The sequence below is a fragment of the Heteronotia binoei genome, chromosome 2, assembly GCF_032191835.1.
Source record: "Heteronotia binoei isolate CCM8104 ecotype False Entrance Well chromosome 2, APGP_CSIRO_Hbin_v1, whole genome shotgun sequence".
Lineage (NCBI taxonomy): Eukaryota > Metazoa > Chordata > Lepidosauria > Squamata > Gekkonidae > Heteronotia > Heteronotia binoei.
In genome coordinates this window covers 193216651-193232983 of record NC_083224.1, presented here as the reverse complement: position 1 = coordinate 193232983, position 16333 = coordinate 193216651, and the positions used below count along the sequence as shown (strand labels likewise).

At 49.2% G+C, this 16333-nt stretch overlaps 1 protein-coding gene across 3 annotated transcripts in view; it reads left to right on the top strand.

Annotated features, from left to right (window-relative positions):
- The window catches only part of SHD (Src homology 2 domain containing transforming protein D), a 62489-nt gene that overhangs the window by 9750 nt on the left and 36406 nt on the right, over window positions 1–16333 (top strand). For all 3 annotated transcript variants that reach the window (XM_060233433.1, XM_060233432.1, XM_060233431.1), the window contains exons 2-3: window positions 9808–9937; window positions 11950–12177. In XM_060233433.1, the coding sequence (XP_060089416.1) occupies window positions 9808–9937; window positions 11950–12177 (358 nt within the window). The remainder of the gene's footprint in view (window positions 1–9807; window positions 9938–11949; window positions 12178–16333) is intronic.

Below are 16333 nucleotides of genomic sequence, written 5' to 3'. Positions count from 1 at the left end.
TAGAGAGCACACGAAAGCTTACGTTCTAAATAAAACTTGGTTGGTCTTAAAGGTGCAATTTGACTCCCGCTTTGCTTAAAATAAGAGCCACATAGAATAAACATCATATGTTTGAGAGCCACAAGACATGAACATTAGATGTTTGAGAGAGCTGAGAGGGAGGGAGGAAGGAAAGGAGGGAGGGAAGGAAGGAAGGCCGAAAGGCAGATGGGAGAGGGAGGGGGAGAGGGGAAGTAAGCAACTTTAAAGGCATTCTTCAAGCCAGGTTTGGAGAAGAGATTTAAAGTGACAAACACCTTCTCCAAGCCAGCAGCGGGGGCTTTGACAGCCATGCAATACGTGTGAAGGAGCCACGTGTAGCTCCTGAGCCGCAGTTTGGCCAGCCCTGGCATAACCTCAGGCAGAGAGGCTGAGGCCTTTCCTTGGACTGAGAGGATTAGTGCCTCTGAATATGTTGGTTCCTCTCAGTCACCATGGCTAGTGCTAGTAGGGTTGGTTGCCTGAGAGATTTCCCGCTTTTACAACTGATCTCCAGCTGGCAGAGATCAGCATTCCTGGAGAAAAATAGTAAATACAACTGGAGCCGCTGTGAAGATAAGCAGTGTGCAAATATGCCTTTTTAGTGAAGTAAAGCAAAAACAAAACTAAGGAACACTGAACATTCTTGACGTCTCCCCCACAATGTCTCTCAGCCGTCACAAAGAACGATAGCCTCTTCAAATAGGGCTTAACGAAGACGTGGGTGAGGTCTTTAAATTCTTAGCGTTCCACTCGTGATGGTACAGAGAGAATAAGGAACCGCTTTTAAAAGGACTCCTCACGGTTTCAAGAGTTCTTCCTCAGCCTCTTCCTCCTGCTTTGAAGAGTGGACTGTGTGGCATTGTATCTGACTGAGGTTTCTCCCTTCCCCAGACCCAGCCTGCCCCCAAATTTCCAGGAACCTGCCCTGACAGAACTGGCAATCCTGGTTTCCTGGGGGCTTTCCATAACCCCACCCCCATTAAACTCTCCCCCTCCTCAGCTGAACAATGAACCAAATCTGTCAGTCGTGTAGAATTCAACACCGCGTCATTTTTTTTAAATTTAGTTTTATCATTTCTAGTTCACATGTCTGATTTTTTTTTTTTTTGCCTCATCAATGGTCACGGATGTTGATCTGCTTGGGTCTGCTGTGAGTTTGCACGCGCGCATTTATGTGCAGCCTCATGGGAATTCTTAGCAGCTGTCCCATTAACAAAATTGCTTCCGAATAAAACACGGGGTTTGAAACCATCTCCAGACGTCCAGTTTTTGTATCAAGAGTACCGCGCTCACCTTCAGATTTCAAACCTTCCGCTTCCAAAACCGCTACACTGGCCCAGCAGGGACTTTATACCACTGCGTCGTGAAGATTACAGAGGTTATAAGGCTCCAGAGATAAGAAATATTAAATATTTTGGAAGCTGACATATGGTTTAGGCAGCCTCAGAGTAAAGGCTTAAGTGATTCATATGTGCATCTCTTGACAAAGACATTAATCGAAATGGGAAATATAATGATCGAAATTCCGTTGAGAACCTACATTATGCACAGTTGGAGAATATATTTATATCACTTTTGAGTGCTGAACAAGGCTTTACATATTCCTTGGAAGCCTGGAACTGTCATGGAACTTGGTGGTTTGGTATATGTTATTCTGGATATTGTATTTATTGGCAACAGTGTGTGTGTGTGACAACATTTTGAATTTTTCTCATAAGTAATACTACTGTTTTATGCGCTGGAGATATTAGTACATTGTTTTCATTATACAAGGGAGCTATCTGGTGTTTTCTGGTTGTTTAGTCTTTCTCCCCGTCCCTGTTTTTTCATTGGTGCTGAATTTTAAGGCAATATTCATGTTCCATTTTTAACATTCCATGTGTTTGAAAAACTGTATTCGGATTTTTACATTTCTGTTGCCGTTTGTGCACATTAAAAAAAAAAAACAGTCAAGTTTTGCATCTTTTGATCTTGGATCTCGGCAGTTGCTATGAAAAGAGGCTTCGCCAGGTGAGAAAAAAGAAAAAGGCAGAGAATGAATTCATTCCAGCATTACCTGACGCAGAAAGAATTGATATTGTGGCTGGAATACATGCAGTTTGTTGATTAAGAGGGCAAACTAACCGATCCCCTGGTCACATAAAACAGTATGGCTTGGCCGTTTGGTCTGGATAGCCGTAAAAGGTAATAAAATTCCCTGCCAAATGGTGTTTCTGCAAATCTAGGTAAATTACAAAAGGACATGTCTATCCTAGTTGTAGTTCACCCAATCTACTTATCAACATCAGTCTATACATTATAAACATCATTCCAGTCTGCCATTAGAAAACAAGAATACATAAAACGAAAATGGGTTAAATATATGTAATGAGATAAATAGCCAATATCCCTTATTTGAGTATGCCAATATAGAACTATATTTAAAATTATATTGACATACTCAAATAAGGGATATTGGCTATCTATCTATCTATCTATCTATCTATCTATCTATCTATCTATCTATCTATCTATCTATCTATCTATCTATCTATCTATCTATCTATCTATCTATCTATCTATCTATCTAAAATTATATTATAAGCTTATGTTCTAAATAAAACTTGGTTGGTTTTAAAGGTACAACTTGACTCCTGCTTTGTTCAACTGCTTCAGATCAACACAGCTGCCCACCTGGATCTATTTACTTAAGAACATAAGAGAAGCCCTGTTGGATCAGGCCAGTGGCCCATCCAGTCCAACACTCTGTGTCACATAAGAACATAAGAGAAGCCACGTTGGATCAGGCCAATGGCCCATCCAGTCCAACACTCTGTGTCACATAAGAACATAAGAGAAGCCCTGTTGGATCAGGCCAGTGGCCCATCCAGTCCAACACACTGTGTCACATAAGAACATAAGAGAAGCCACGTTGGATCAGGCCAATGGCCCATCCAGTCCAACACTCTGTGTCACATAAGAGAAGCCCTGTTGGATCAGGCCAATGGCCCATCCAGTCCAACACTCTGTGTCACATAAGAACATAAGAGAAGCCCTGTTGGATCAGGCCAGTGGCCCATCCAGTCCAACACTCTGTGTCACATAAGAACATAAGAGAAGCCCTGTTGGATCAGGCCAATGGCCCATCCAGTCCAATACTCTGTGTCACATAAGAACATAAGAGAAGCCCTGTTGAATCAGGCCAATGGCCCATCCAGTCCAACACTCTGTCACATAAGAACATAAGAGAGGCCCTGTTGAATCAGGCCAATGGCCCATCCAGTCCAACACTCTGTGTCACACAGTGGCCAAAAAAAAAAATTATACATATACACACATACTTGTTGTGGTGTTGAAGCACAAATGGCAAAAGGCCCTTAGAAACAAATAGCGTCCCCAAATGTGGCCAATTTGTAATGTGAGGAGAGCATGTTGCAACCAGGGTGCCTCCTTGTATCACCACCTCGTTTTAATTAAAACGTTGGCGGAGGATTCATGCCCTGCGCCGGTGACAGTGAATTCATTGGTGATAATAGATCAGCAACACCTAATATAAATTGTGATGGATGTTGTATCGGGGAGCTGGAGCAGGCAAGCGTGTCCTTGGGTGGGAGAGGGGAGAGAGGTTATGGTGGGGGAAAGAAAATGTGAAAGGGGATCTGGCAGAGAAAGGCTGGAGGCTGGAGAATACGTTTCTATTCAAGAGCCTGAAAATACTTCTTCAAAGAAATCTCGGCTGCGGGTAGCGTTGCCAATCTCCAGGTGGATAGTAATCCAGGAGAGAATCACGGGAAAGAAGATAAGGCTAAGATAACTGTGAACAATAACTGTAAAGATACCACTAATCCAATATTCCATATGTTTTCAATTCATATAGTCAATGCAAAAATTCATCTATCGCAGGGGTGGCCAAACTTGCTCCAGTGTAAGAGCCACATAGAATAAATGTCAGATGTTTGAAAGCCAGAAGGAAGGAAGGAAAATAGATGAGGAAGGAAGGAGAGGTGGAAAGAAAGCAACTTTAATTTTAAATACATCCCCAAAGAGCTGCCCACTTGGCTTGGAGAAGTGATTTAAAGAGAGTAATAATGCCTTCTCCAAGCCAGCCGATGGGGTCGTGGTGGCTTCAAGAGCCGCAGTTTGGCCACCTCGGCTCTATCATTTCTAAAGTGTTCACAATAAACAATTCCAAGATGGTTAATTGTTACAAGATCATGCATGGGATAGAGAAGGTAGAGAAAGAAGTCCCTTTCTCCCTTTCTCACAATATGAGAACTCCTGGACATTCAATGAAATTGCTGAGCAGTCGGGTTAGAACGGATAAAAGGAAGTCCTTCTTCACCCAAAGGGTGATTAACGCGTGGAATTCACTGCCACAGGAGGTGGTGGCGGCTACAAGCATAGCCAGCTTCAAGAGGGGATTGGATAAAAATATGGAGCAGAGGTCCATCAGTGGCTATTAGCCACAGGGTATAGATGGAACTCTCTGTCTGGGGCAGTGATGCTCTATATTCTTGGTGCTTGGGGGGGGGCACAGTGGGAGGGCTTCTAGTGTCCTGACCCCACTGATGGACCTCCTGGTGGCACCTGGGTTTTTTGGCCACTGTGTGACACAGAGTGTTGGACTGGATGGACCATTGGCCTGATCCAACATGGCTTCTCTTAGGTTCTTCTGTCTGGGGCAGTGATGCTCTGTATTCTTGGTGCTTGGGTGGGGGGAGTAACAGTGGGAGGGCTTCTTGTGTCCTGGCCCCACTGATGGACCTCCTGATGGCACCTGGGGTTTTTGGCCACTGTGTGACACAGAGTGTTGGACTGGATGGGCCATTGGCCTGATCCAGCACGGCTTCTCTTATGTTCTTCTGTCTGGGGCAGTGATGCTCTGTATTCTTGGTGCTTGGGGGGGGGAGTAACAGTGGGAGGGCTTCTAGTGTCCTGGCCCCACTGATGGACCTCCTGATGGCACCTGGGTTTTTTGGCCACTGTGTGACACAGAGTGTTGGACTGGATGGGTCATTGGCCTGATCCAACATGGCTTCTTTTATGTTCAAGATGCATTCCAATAGTTTTGTGTATTACACAATGTCTCTTAGCTCTGGTTCCTTAATGGAGTAATGTGCTTGTGCTGCAATATCAGATTGCATTCATTACTTCAAAAGTTCCAACATTAAATTCCCTTTGTTATTTAAGAAACTCCAAGCTTGGAACATTGTGAGGACTCCTTCGGGCTGCCTCTGACTGAACCGCCTGGACGTTTATGGTCCATTTCTGTACACTTTCCTCAAAGAGAGGGTCGAACGAAGTCTGATGTATCATACCTTTCAGTCCAATTAAAGGCTTTACAAATCTTACACAAGCACACTTTTCCAGAGAGCAGTGTGCTTGTCTACGTGTATGGAAATGGGCCAGAAAAACCCAGGAGGTTCTGTCAGGAGCGGTGGCACGAAGGTTTTGTTGTGGTTTGGGGCAATTTGGTTGCTGGGAACAGTCCGTCACTTCAGTCAAGCAGATTTGACTGTCTGGAAAAATGCCCCTCCCCTATGAACTACAAATCAGGTGTTTTTAAAATGTTGTCGCGGTTCAGTCACACAGTCGAGTCCGACTCTTTGCAGCCCCCTGGACCAAGTCACGCCAGGCCCTCCTGTCTTCCACCATCCTCCGAAGTCTGCTCAAATTCGTGTTTGTTACATCAGTAACGCTGTCCAGCCATCTCCTCTTTTGCCATCCCCTTCTTCTTTTGCCTTCTGTCTTTCCCAGCATCAGGATCTTCTCCAGTGAGGGCTCCCTTCTCATTGAATGGCCAAAGTATTTCAGCTTTAGCATCTGACCTTCCAGGGAACAGTCAGGGTTGATTTCCCTTAGGACTGACTGACTGGATCTTCTTGCAGTGCAAAGGACTCTCAAGAGTCTTCTCCAGCACCACAGCTCAAAAGCATCTATTCTTCTGCACTCGGCCTTCGTTATGGTCCAGTTCTCACAGCCATACATTACTACTGGGAATACCGTCGCTTTGACTATATGGACTTTTGTTGGCAGGCTGATGTCTCTGCTTTTTATTATACTGCCCAGGTTCACCATAGCTGTCCTCCCAAGGAGCAAACGTCTTTTAATTTCATGGCTGCAGTCACCATCTGCAGTGATCTTCGACCCCAGGAATGTGAACTCTGTCACGGCTTCCATGTCTTCCCCTTCTATTTGCCAAGGAGAGTATCTCAAATGTATCTCAGATGTGCCCAGACTTGAATGGCCCCGGCTAGTCAGTCTTCTAGCCCAACCCCCTGCACAGTGCAGGAAACTCACAAACCCCTTTCCCCTAAATTCACAGGATCTTCATTGCTGTCAGATGGCCATCTAGCCTCTGTTGAAAAACCTCCAAGGAAGGAGAGCCCACCACCTCCCGAAGAATCATAGAATCCTAGAGTTGGAAGGGACTTCCAGGGTCATCTAGTCCAACCCCCTGCACAATGCAGGAAACTCACAAACACCTCCCCCTAAATCCACAGAATCTTCATTGCTGTCAGATGGCCATCTAGCCTCTGTTTCAAAACCTCCAAGGAAGGAGAGCCCACCACCTCCCAAGGAGGAAGCCTGTTCCACTGAGGAACCACTCTAACGGTCAGGAAGTTCTTCCTAATGTTGAGTGGAAACTTTTTTGATTTAATTTCAACCCCTTGGTTCTGGCCCTACCTTCCAGGGCCACAGAAAACAATTCCACACCATCCTCTCTCCGTCTTTGGGGTGACGTCGAAACACTGACGTTTTCACGGCAGACTTTTTTATGGGGTGGCTTGCCATTGCCTTCCGCAGTCATCTACACTTCCCTCCCCCCCAGCAGACTGAGTACTCATTTTACTGACCTCGGAAGGACGGAAGGCTGAGTCAACCTTGAGCTGACTACCTGAACCCAGCTTCCGCCAAGATCGAACTCAGATCGTGAGCAGAGCACTCGGACTGCAGTGCTGCAGCTTTACCACTCTGCGCCACGGGGCTCTTATTTGTTGAAATAAGGGGACCGATTTTAATTTCCCCCGCAACAGTGGGCTGTCTGAGAGGCGGTGGGGCATTGTGCCTGGAGTGATAGACAAGGATTTGGGAGAGATGGGTTCCAATCCCCCTGCCTGAAGCTCCCTTGTCAGCTGGAGGGGTGCAGAGTTATGACCTCAGGGGGGGTAGAGAATGGGGGCAGAGGAATTCCTCCCCCCTTTCTTAAAGGAGACTGTCTCTTTAGATGCGTCGATGGCACGACCTGCAAACAGAGAGAAGGCGCTTTTTGCTTCTGAACAAACGCCACAGATGGAATCAATTTCACACCTGATCCTTTCCTCCCTTCTGCTTTCTTTAGCTCGCCTTGTCCTCCTTAGTCCTTTGCCGTCTGTTTGTGCGTGATTGGGCGTGAGCATTTGCATTTTGTGAAAACCTCCATCTAGGCGCCTGGGAATAGGCAGATATCCTTCAGTGGTGAGCTGGAGCGGGGTGGGGAACAAAGGGAGATGAATCGTGCAAAACAATTAGATGTCATTTTGCTGTCTAAACATCCCACATCAGCCACCAGAAGCTTCCCCCCCCCACACCACACACCCTCCATCAACTGAGTACCTTCCCCCCCCAAGCACTCAATTGGCACGCACCAAAGGGCAGGGTGAGGGTAATTGCTCGGAGGAGAGGCTGATAGCTTATTTCCATACTCCTGTCTCATTTTGCCTCCCTGCAGCTTCTCAAAACATTTCCTCTCTGCGGGCTGTTTGAGCGCATCTAATGCACCGGCGTAGCAAGTGGGGACAACAGCAATTAGGGGGGAAATGGGGGAAGGGGAGGAAACCCTTCGAGAAAGCACAGCGAGCCGGGAGAGGGAAAGCCACTCAACCTTGTGCACGTCCTCTTCTTGCCAGCCAAAGGTGCATAATGGGGGGGGGGGTGGGGGGGGGACAGAACAACCATCTGGTTGTGTTGGAGGGCAAGCTATTGGGAGGGGCGTGGGGAGGAAGGAACTGACTGGAAAATAGCTGTTGCCTCTGGGAATTCACCTACAGCCAGGGTGTCTCCCGCAGGGATGTGTCCTTTCTTGCTGGCTAAACAGAGTGGGCCTTGATTGGACGCCCGAGTGGGCCGCTGTCTCCCCTTGCCCTTCCCAGACACCCATCGCAATGCGTCTGCTTCAGGACAGAGAGCCCAGCAGGGATTCCGGAACATTCCGTAGCCACCTTTTCCACACACCGGTTTCAGAATGTGTAAGCGCCCTTGGGAATTCATCCCTTAATGGTGTCTCTTGTGGGCACAAGAATTCCAGAGCTTTCTGTAGTCAGCCTTTCCGCACGTCCAGTTTCAGAATGTGTAAGCATCGCCTGCCCTTGGGAATTCATCCCTTAACGGTGTCTCTTGTGGGCACAAGAATTCCAGAGCTTTCTGTAGTCAGCCTTTCGGCACGTCCAGTTCAGAATGTGTAATCATCGATCCAAGTGGGCAGCTGTGTTGGTCTGAAGCAGTAGAACAAAGCAGCAGTACCTTTAAGACCAAGCAAGTTTTATTCAGAATGTAAGTTTCGTACACATGCAGACTTCTTCAGACGAGGGAATGGGGTAGACTGGGCTGAAATGCATGTAGCTGGTGGGCTAAGAGCGTCAATTGATACAAAGTTAGACTCAAATGGCAGAACAGTGTAATAAATGGGAAGACCATTTGGTCTGGACAGCAATAAAAGGTAACTTTTATTATATTTATTATAGCAATAACAGGCAGCTTTTAATGCCTTTCATTGCTATCCGGACCAAACAGTCTTCCCATTTATTACACTATTCTGCCATTTGAGTCTAACTTTGTATCAGTTTACACTCTTAATCCACCAACTACATGCATTTCAACCCACTGTACCCCATCCCTTCGTCTGAAGAAGTACGCATGCATACGAAAGCTTACATTCTGAATAAAACTTTGTTGGTCTTAAAGGTGCAACTGGACTCCTACTTCGCTTTACTGCCCTTTGGAATTCATTCCTTACTGGTGTCTCTTGCGGGGACAAGAATCTTCATGACTTTGAGAATCCTACAATCTCCTTGCCCTTTCTCCCCCACAACGGACACCCTGTGAAGCGGGTGAGGCTGAGAGAGCTCTCCCAGAAGCTGTCCATTCAAGGACAGAGTCTCAGAGCGGCCTCCAATCTCCTTTGCCTTCCTCCCCCACAACAGACTCCCTGTGAGGTGGGTGGGGCTGAGAGAGTTCTCCCAGAAGCTGCCGTTTCAAGGACAGAGTCTCAGAGCGGCCTCCAATCTCCTTTGCCTTCCTCCCCCACAACAGACACCCTGTGAGGTGGGTGGGGCTGAGAGGGCTCTCCCAGAAGCTGTCCATTCAAGGACAGAGTCTCAGAGCGGCCTACAATCTCCTTTGCCTTCCTCCCCCACAACAGACTCCCTGTGAGGTGGGTGGGGCTGAGAGGGCTCTCCCAGAAGCTGCCCTTTCAAGGACAGAGTCGCAGAGCAGCCTACAATCTCCTTTCCCTTCCTCCCCCACAACAGGCACCCCGTGAGGTGGGTGGGGCTGAGAGAGCTCTCCCAGAAGCTGCCCTTTCAAGGACAACTCCCACGAGAGCAATGGCTGACCCGAGGCCATTCCAGCAGCTGCAAGTGGAGGAGTGGGGAGTCAAACCCAGTTCTCCCAGATAAGAGTCTGTGCACTTAACCGCTGCACCAAACTGGCTCTTTGCAATTCCTGTGGGGCGCAGGAACCCTAGTTACGATGAGCCAAAAGAACGCGCAACCGGATTGCTATTGTGTGTTATTCCTCCCTTGACTGTTGCCCTCTGCTTGCCTTCAGCCCCCCGGCGAGAGTGAGTATTCGGACCCCTTCGATGCTCACCGAGAGCTGAAAGAAGATGGGGAGGAGGATGTGGAGCTGGAAAACAATGGATACATGGAACCCTACGATGCTCAAAAGGTGGTGACTGGTGAGTGAGGGTGTGATGTACTGGGTTTGGACACGCTTAGCATTCAACATCCTTTATTAGCGAGTACATCACCAAGAGAACATGGTGAGGCTGGTTCCCTGCTTATATACATTACCCGGAACAAACTCCTTCCTGGGCAGGTCCAATCTTGACCGGTTAACCTTCCCACCGCAGATCTTCATAGGCGGATTGCATTTGCCCCTTACGTCAGGTGACCCGCTGTTTCCAGCCGCTCGCCTCAGTCGCGTTGTGTTGGAAACTCGGGGACCGAAACGCGAGACACAACACCGGGTCTCCAGAATTCATAGAGATGTGAGACAGCGGATTAAACCCTGTGGAGGCCCCTCGGCAGGCGAAATCTTGGGGGGGGCCTTGCAAATTATCTCAGAGTCTGAGTGCCTGCCCCACCACTCATGGCCTTCCCCCCTGCAGCCTGCCGGCCCCTTCTCAAAAGCCTAAGCTGCGGGGGAGAGGCAGAGAGAGGCAAAGCCTAAGCTGCGGGGGAGAGGCAGAGAGAGGCAAACTTGGCGACAACGCCGGCAGCAGCCGCACCAGGCAAGTCGGGCAAAGAGCATTTCGATTGCTGGTTGCTCGCGTAGGCTGGAAAGGCTGCAAGAAGGGGGGAAACCGGTGGAGGGGAGCCAGCCTGGGGCCCCTAAAGGTGTGGGGGCCCATAGGGCAGTGCGTACTTGGCCTAATTGTTATGGATGGTGCAGATAATGGAGCCAGATTTTGGGAACGCAAAAGGGGACAGCTTCCAACATCGCTGGGTTTCTGTGCAGGCCGCTGCTGCGCAAGAGAATCCAGCTTCCGGATAATCTCTGCTTGCCCTGACAACCGACGAAAACCACTCGAGGTTCTAGTCCTTATGAATGTGCCGTCGTTCTCAAAAGCCCCCTGGCAATGCATGCAGATCTCCACAACTAGAAGAACTAGGGTTGCCAATCCCCAGGTGGGGGCAGGGGATCCCCCGGTTTGGAGGCCCTCCCCCCACTTCAGGGTCCTCAGAAAGCGGGGGGAGGGGAGGGAAATGTCTGCTGGATACTCTGTTATTTCCTAGGGAGATTTATTCCCATAGAAAATAATGGGAGAATTGATCTGCAGGTATCTGGGGCTCTGGGGGAGCTGTTTTTTGAGATAGAGGCACCAAATTTTCAGTACAGTATCTAGTGCCTCTCCCCAAAATATCCTCCAAGTTTCAAAACGATTGGACCAGGGGGTCCAATTCTGTGAGCCCCAAAAGAAGGTGCCCCTATCCTTCATTATTTCCTATGGAAGGAAGGCATTGAAAAGGTGTGCCGTCCCTTTAAATGTGATGGCCAGAACTCCCTTTGGAGTTCAATGATGCTTGTCACAGCCTTGATCTTGGCCCCACCCCTAATGTCCCCTGGCTCCACCCCCAAAGTCTCCTGGCTCCACCCCCAAAGTCCCCAGATATTTCTTAAATTGGACTTGGCAACCCTAAGAAGAACGAAGGGATCTGTAAAAGGGAAAGGGTTCAAAATTTGTTTCTGGCCTGGAGTAGTTGGAGGAGCAGCCGTGGGGGGTAGGCCTAAGCTTTCATGCGCATGCACAGAATTAAACTTTGACCGATTTCGCACTAGTGGAGAGCCCTTTTGCCGACGGTGCTTCTCTTGGTTTTCACACAAGCTGCCCCGGAGCGGTGAGTTGGCACACCGCTTTTCCGTAGCAAGTGAAATCTTCTTACAAGTGGTTTCTGCTTGCTGTGGAAAAGCAGCGGGCCGACTCGCTGCTCTGGGGCAGCTTGTGTGAAAACCAAGAGAAGGGCCGGGGACAAAAGGGCTCTCCACTTGGAACAAGCCTAGTGCGGAATCGGTCTTTGCTGGTCTTAAAGGTGCCACTGGACTCAAACTTCGTCCTGTTGCTTCAGAACAAAATGGCTACCCACCTGAATCTATCACTCGAATGTGGCTCTCCAGTTTGTGGGTTCAGTTTGTGTCCTTCCCTCCTGTCGCTAACGTGACATAACTTTCCCACCTGGGCATTTTCAGATCTCCAGCGCAAAAGTGACAGGGAGGAGAGAAAGGTGAAGAAATCCCGGAAGGGTCTACAGTTGTACGACACCCCCTACGAGGAGAAGGAACCCGAGGCCAACCCAGAGGGCTCCTCTGCAGAGACACCCCGAGAGAGCCGTCTGCCTCAGGACGATGAGCGGCCAGCGGACGAGTACGACCAGCCGTGGGAATGGAAGAAGAACCACATTTCTCGGGCGTTTGCAGGTGAGGATCTTGCTCACCTGTTCCTTGGAGCACACACTGTTCTCTCTCAGCTGAGTTCGTGTGAGCTAGCTCACAATTTTTTAGCCTCCGACTCACACCTTTTCGCCTTCGCTCAGGAGAAATGGCCCCTGAGCAAACTGATCTATGCAGGAGCTCACAACTTTAATGCCAGTGATGATGACACTGGATTGATATCCCTCCCTATACTCTGAATCTCAGAGTCTCAGAGCAGTCACAATCTCCTTTCCCTTCCTCTCCCCACCCCCCTGTCCCCACAACAGACACCCTGTGAGGTGGGAGAGAGCTCTCCCAGAAGCTGCCCTTTCAAAGACAGAGTTTCAGAGTGGCCTGCAATCTCCTTTCCTTCCTCCCCCACAACAGACACCCTGTGAGGAGGGTGGGGCTGAGAGGGCTCTCCCAGAAGCTGCCCTTTCAAGGACAGAGTCTCAGAGTGGCCTACAATCTCCTTTATCTTCCTCCCCCACAACAGACACCCTGGGAGGCAGGTGGGGCTGAGAGAGCTCTCCCAGAGGCTGCTCTTTCAAGGACAGAGTCTCAGAGCGGCCTACAATCTCCTTTATCTTCCTCCCCCACAACAGACACCCTGGGAGGCAGGTGGGGCTGAGAGGGCTCTCACAGCAGCTGCCCTTTCAAGGACAGAGTCTCAGAGCGGCCTACAATCTCTTTTCTCTTCCTCCCCCACAACAGACACCCTGGGAGGCAGGTGGGGCTAAGAGGGCTCTCACAGCAGCTGCCCTTTCAAGGACGACTCCTACGAGAGCTATGGCTGACCCAAGGCCATCCCAGCGTAGAATTGAATGCGCTGTTTTGATGCACGTAGATGGGCGGCTATGTTAGTCTGTAGCAGTAAAAAAAAGTGCTCTGGCAGCACTGCAAAGACTAACACAATTTGTGAGTCACTGCCAACGTTCCCTCTAAGCTGCAGAGCCTTGTGAGCAAAAATTCTACTGTGTGGAGCTGCTGGCATTAAAGTTGTGAGCTGCTGCATAGATTATTGTGCTCTGAGGCCATCTTTCCTGAGCTAAGGCAAAAAGGTGTGAGCTGGAGGCTAAAAATCTATGCGAGAGCTCACCCTAACTCAGCTTAGAGGGAACACTGGTCACTGATCTACACCGGTCACTGATCTGCAGGAGAGCCAGTTTGGTGTAGTGGTTCAGTGTGCGGACTCTTATCTGGGAGAACCAGGTTTGATTCCCCACTCCTCCACTTGCACCTGCTGGAATGGCCTTGGGTCAGCCATAGCTCTGGCAGAGGTTGTCCTTGAAAGGGCAGCTGCTGTGAGAGCCCTCTCCAGCCCCACCCACCTCACAGGGTGTCTGTCGTGGGGGAGGAAGGGAAAGGAGATTATGAGCCGCTCTGAGACTCTTTGGAGTGGAGGGCGGGATATAAATCCAATATCTTCATCTACCTCACAGGGTGTCTGTTGTGGGGGAGGAAGGGAAAGGAGATTGTGAGCCGCTCTGAGACTCTTCGGAGTGGCGGGTGGGATATAAATCCAATATCTTCATCTACCTCACAGGGTGTCTGTTGTGGGGGAGGAAGGGAAAGGAGATTGTGAGCCGCTCTGAGACTCTGAGTGGAGGGTGGGATATAAATCCAATATCTTCATCTACCTCACAGGGTGTCTGTTGTGGGGGAGGAAGGGAAAGGAGATTGTGAGCCGCTCTGAGACTCTTTGGAGTGGAGGGCGGGATATAAATCCAATATCTTCATCTACCTCACAGGGTGTCTGTTGTGGGGGAGGAAGGGAAAGGAGATTGTGAGCCGCTCTGAGACTCTTTGGAGTGGAGGGCGGGATATAAATCCAATATCTTCATCTACCTCACAGGGTGTCTGTTGTGGGGGAGGAAGGGAAAGGAGATTGTGAGCCGCTCTGAGACTCTGAGTGGAGGGTGGGATATAAATCCAATATCTTCATCTACCTCACAGGGTGTCTGTTGTGGGGGAGGAAGGGAAAGGAGATTGTGAGCCGCTCTGAGACTCTTTGGAGTGGAGGGCGGGATATAAATCCAATATCTTCATCTACCTCACAGGGTGTCTGTTGTGGGGGAGGAAGGGAAAGGAGATTGTGAGCCGCTCTGAGACTCTTTGGAGTGGAGGGCGGGATATAAATCCAATATCTTCTTCTTCTTCTTCTTCTTCAAGATGGCCGTGTCAGTCTGCTGGAATAGGAAGAAAGAGCCAGAGTCGAGCAGCACCTTCCAAACTAATACAACTTGTGGCAGGGAGAGTGAGCTTTTGTCACTGCTCACTTAATTTAATTTAATTTTTAGATTTCTATCCCTATCCTGCAAGCGGGGTCAGGGCGGCTTACAACAATAAAACAACAGAGCTAAAATAATATAATAAACGCAGACGTTACGAAACAGGAGCAGCACAGCAAACAATCTAAACAGACGCAGGCGGTAAACAGCACGCGGCGCTTGGCTAACAGCATAACATAACACCATAATGGCGAAATGCTGCGGGAAAACGATGACTTTCAGAGGACACCCGCTGGATTAATTAAAAGCCTGGCAGAAAAGCTACATCTTACAGGCCCTGCAAAACCTGGATAAGTCCCTCAGGGCCCAGACCTCCAGGAGGAAGATTTTGGATTTATATCCCGCCCTATACTCTGAATCTCAGAGACTCAGAGTGGTCACAATCTCCTCTACCTTCCCACCCCACCCCCCACAACAAACACCCTGTGAAGTGGGTGGGGCTGAGAGAGCTCTCCCAGAACTGCCCTTTCAAGGACGAGAGCTATGGCTGACCGAAGGCCATTCCAGCAGGTGCAAGGGGAGGAGTGGGGATTCAAACCCGGTTCTCCCAGATAAGAGTCCGCACACTTATCCACTACACCAAACTGGCTCTCCCTAGGGTTAGGGTGAGGGTTAGGGTTAGGAGCTCATTCCACCAGGTGGGGGCCTGGACCAAAAAGGCCTTGTTGAAGGCAGCCGGGCATCTTTAGGAGAAGACCTCAGAGCCCGAGGTGGTTCATATGGGGAGAGGCGGTCCCAAAGATTCTTCTTTTGGTGCGGAATTGAGTTTCTTGAGAATCTTAATGTCCTTTCCCATAAAAAGTTCACAAGTGTCCAGTCCTCATGGATGCAAAGATATGCTTAAAAGGGGTGTTGAGATCCGATCGCGAAATGCCTGCAGTGATTTCTCTAGGAGATATGCAGGATGTAGCCCCTGAGCAATAGCGTTCGGGTTCTTGAGCGTGTCTCGTTTTTTAAAAAAGGAAGTTATACGGTTGTCGGGAGCTCCCAGTTACTCCCACAGTGCTGTAAATCCTGCTGGCGAATACAGCTGTGAAGTTATGAAAGATTCTCCGTCGAAGTAACAGACTAGCTGCATTCGGAAATTATTTGAGCGTGGGTTCCAGATTTACGAACGATTGTGATCAGACAGAGATTTGTGGTTTCAGATTTATTGGTTCCAGATTTACGAATGATTGTGATCACCCGACAGCTGTATAGTGTAGCGGTGGCCAAACTGTGGCTCGGGAGCCACATGAGGTTCTTTCACACATATTGTGTGGCGCTCAAAAGCTCCCCCCCCCCAATCAATTCTCCAAGCCAGCTGGCAGCTTGGAGAATGCATTTAAAGTTAAAGTTGCTTTCTTTCCACCTCTCTTTCCCCCATCTATCTGCCTGCCTTCCTTCATCCTGCAGCTCTCAAACATCTGACATTATTCTATGTGGCTGTTACATTAAGCAAGTTTGGCTACCCCTGGCAGAGTGCCTGTGGTGTAGTGGTTAAGTGTGCGGACTCTTATCTGGGAGAACCGGGTTTGATTCCCCACTCCTTCCCTTGCAGCTGCTGGAATGGCCTTGGGTCAGCCATAGCTCTGGCAGAGGTTGTCCTTGAAAGGGCAGCTGCTGTGAGAGCCCTCTCAGCCTCACCTGCCTCACAGGATGTCTGTTGTAGGGGAGGAAGGGAAAGGAGATTGGAGGCCACTCTGAGACTCTATCCTTGAAAGGGAAGCTTCTGGGAGAGCTCTCTCAGCCCCACCCACCTCACAGAGTGTTTGCTGTGGGGGAGGAAGGGAAAGGAGATTGTAGGCCGCTCTGATACTCTGTCCTTGAAAGGGCAGCTTCTGGGAGAGCTCTCTCATCCCCACCCGCCTCACAGGGTGTCTGTTGTGGGG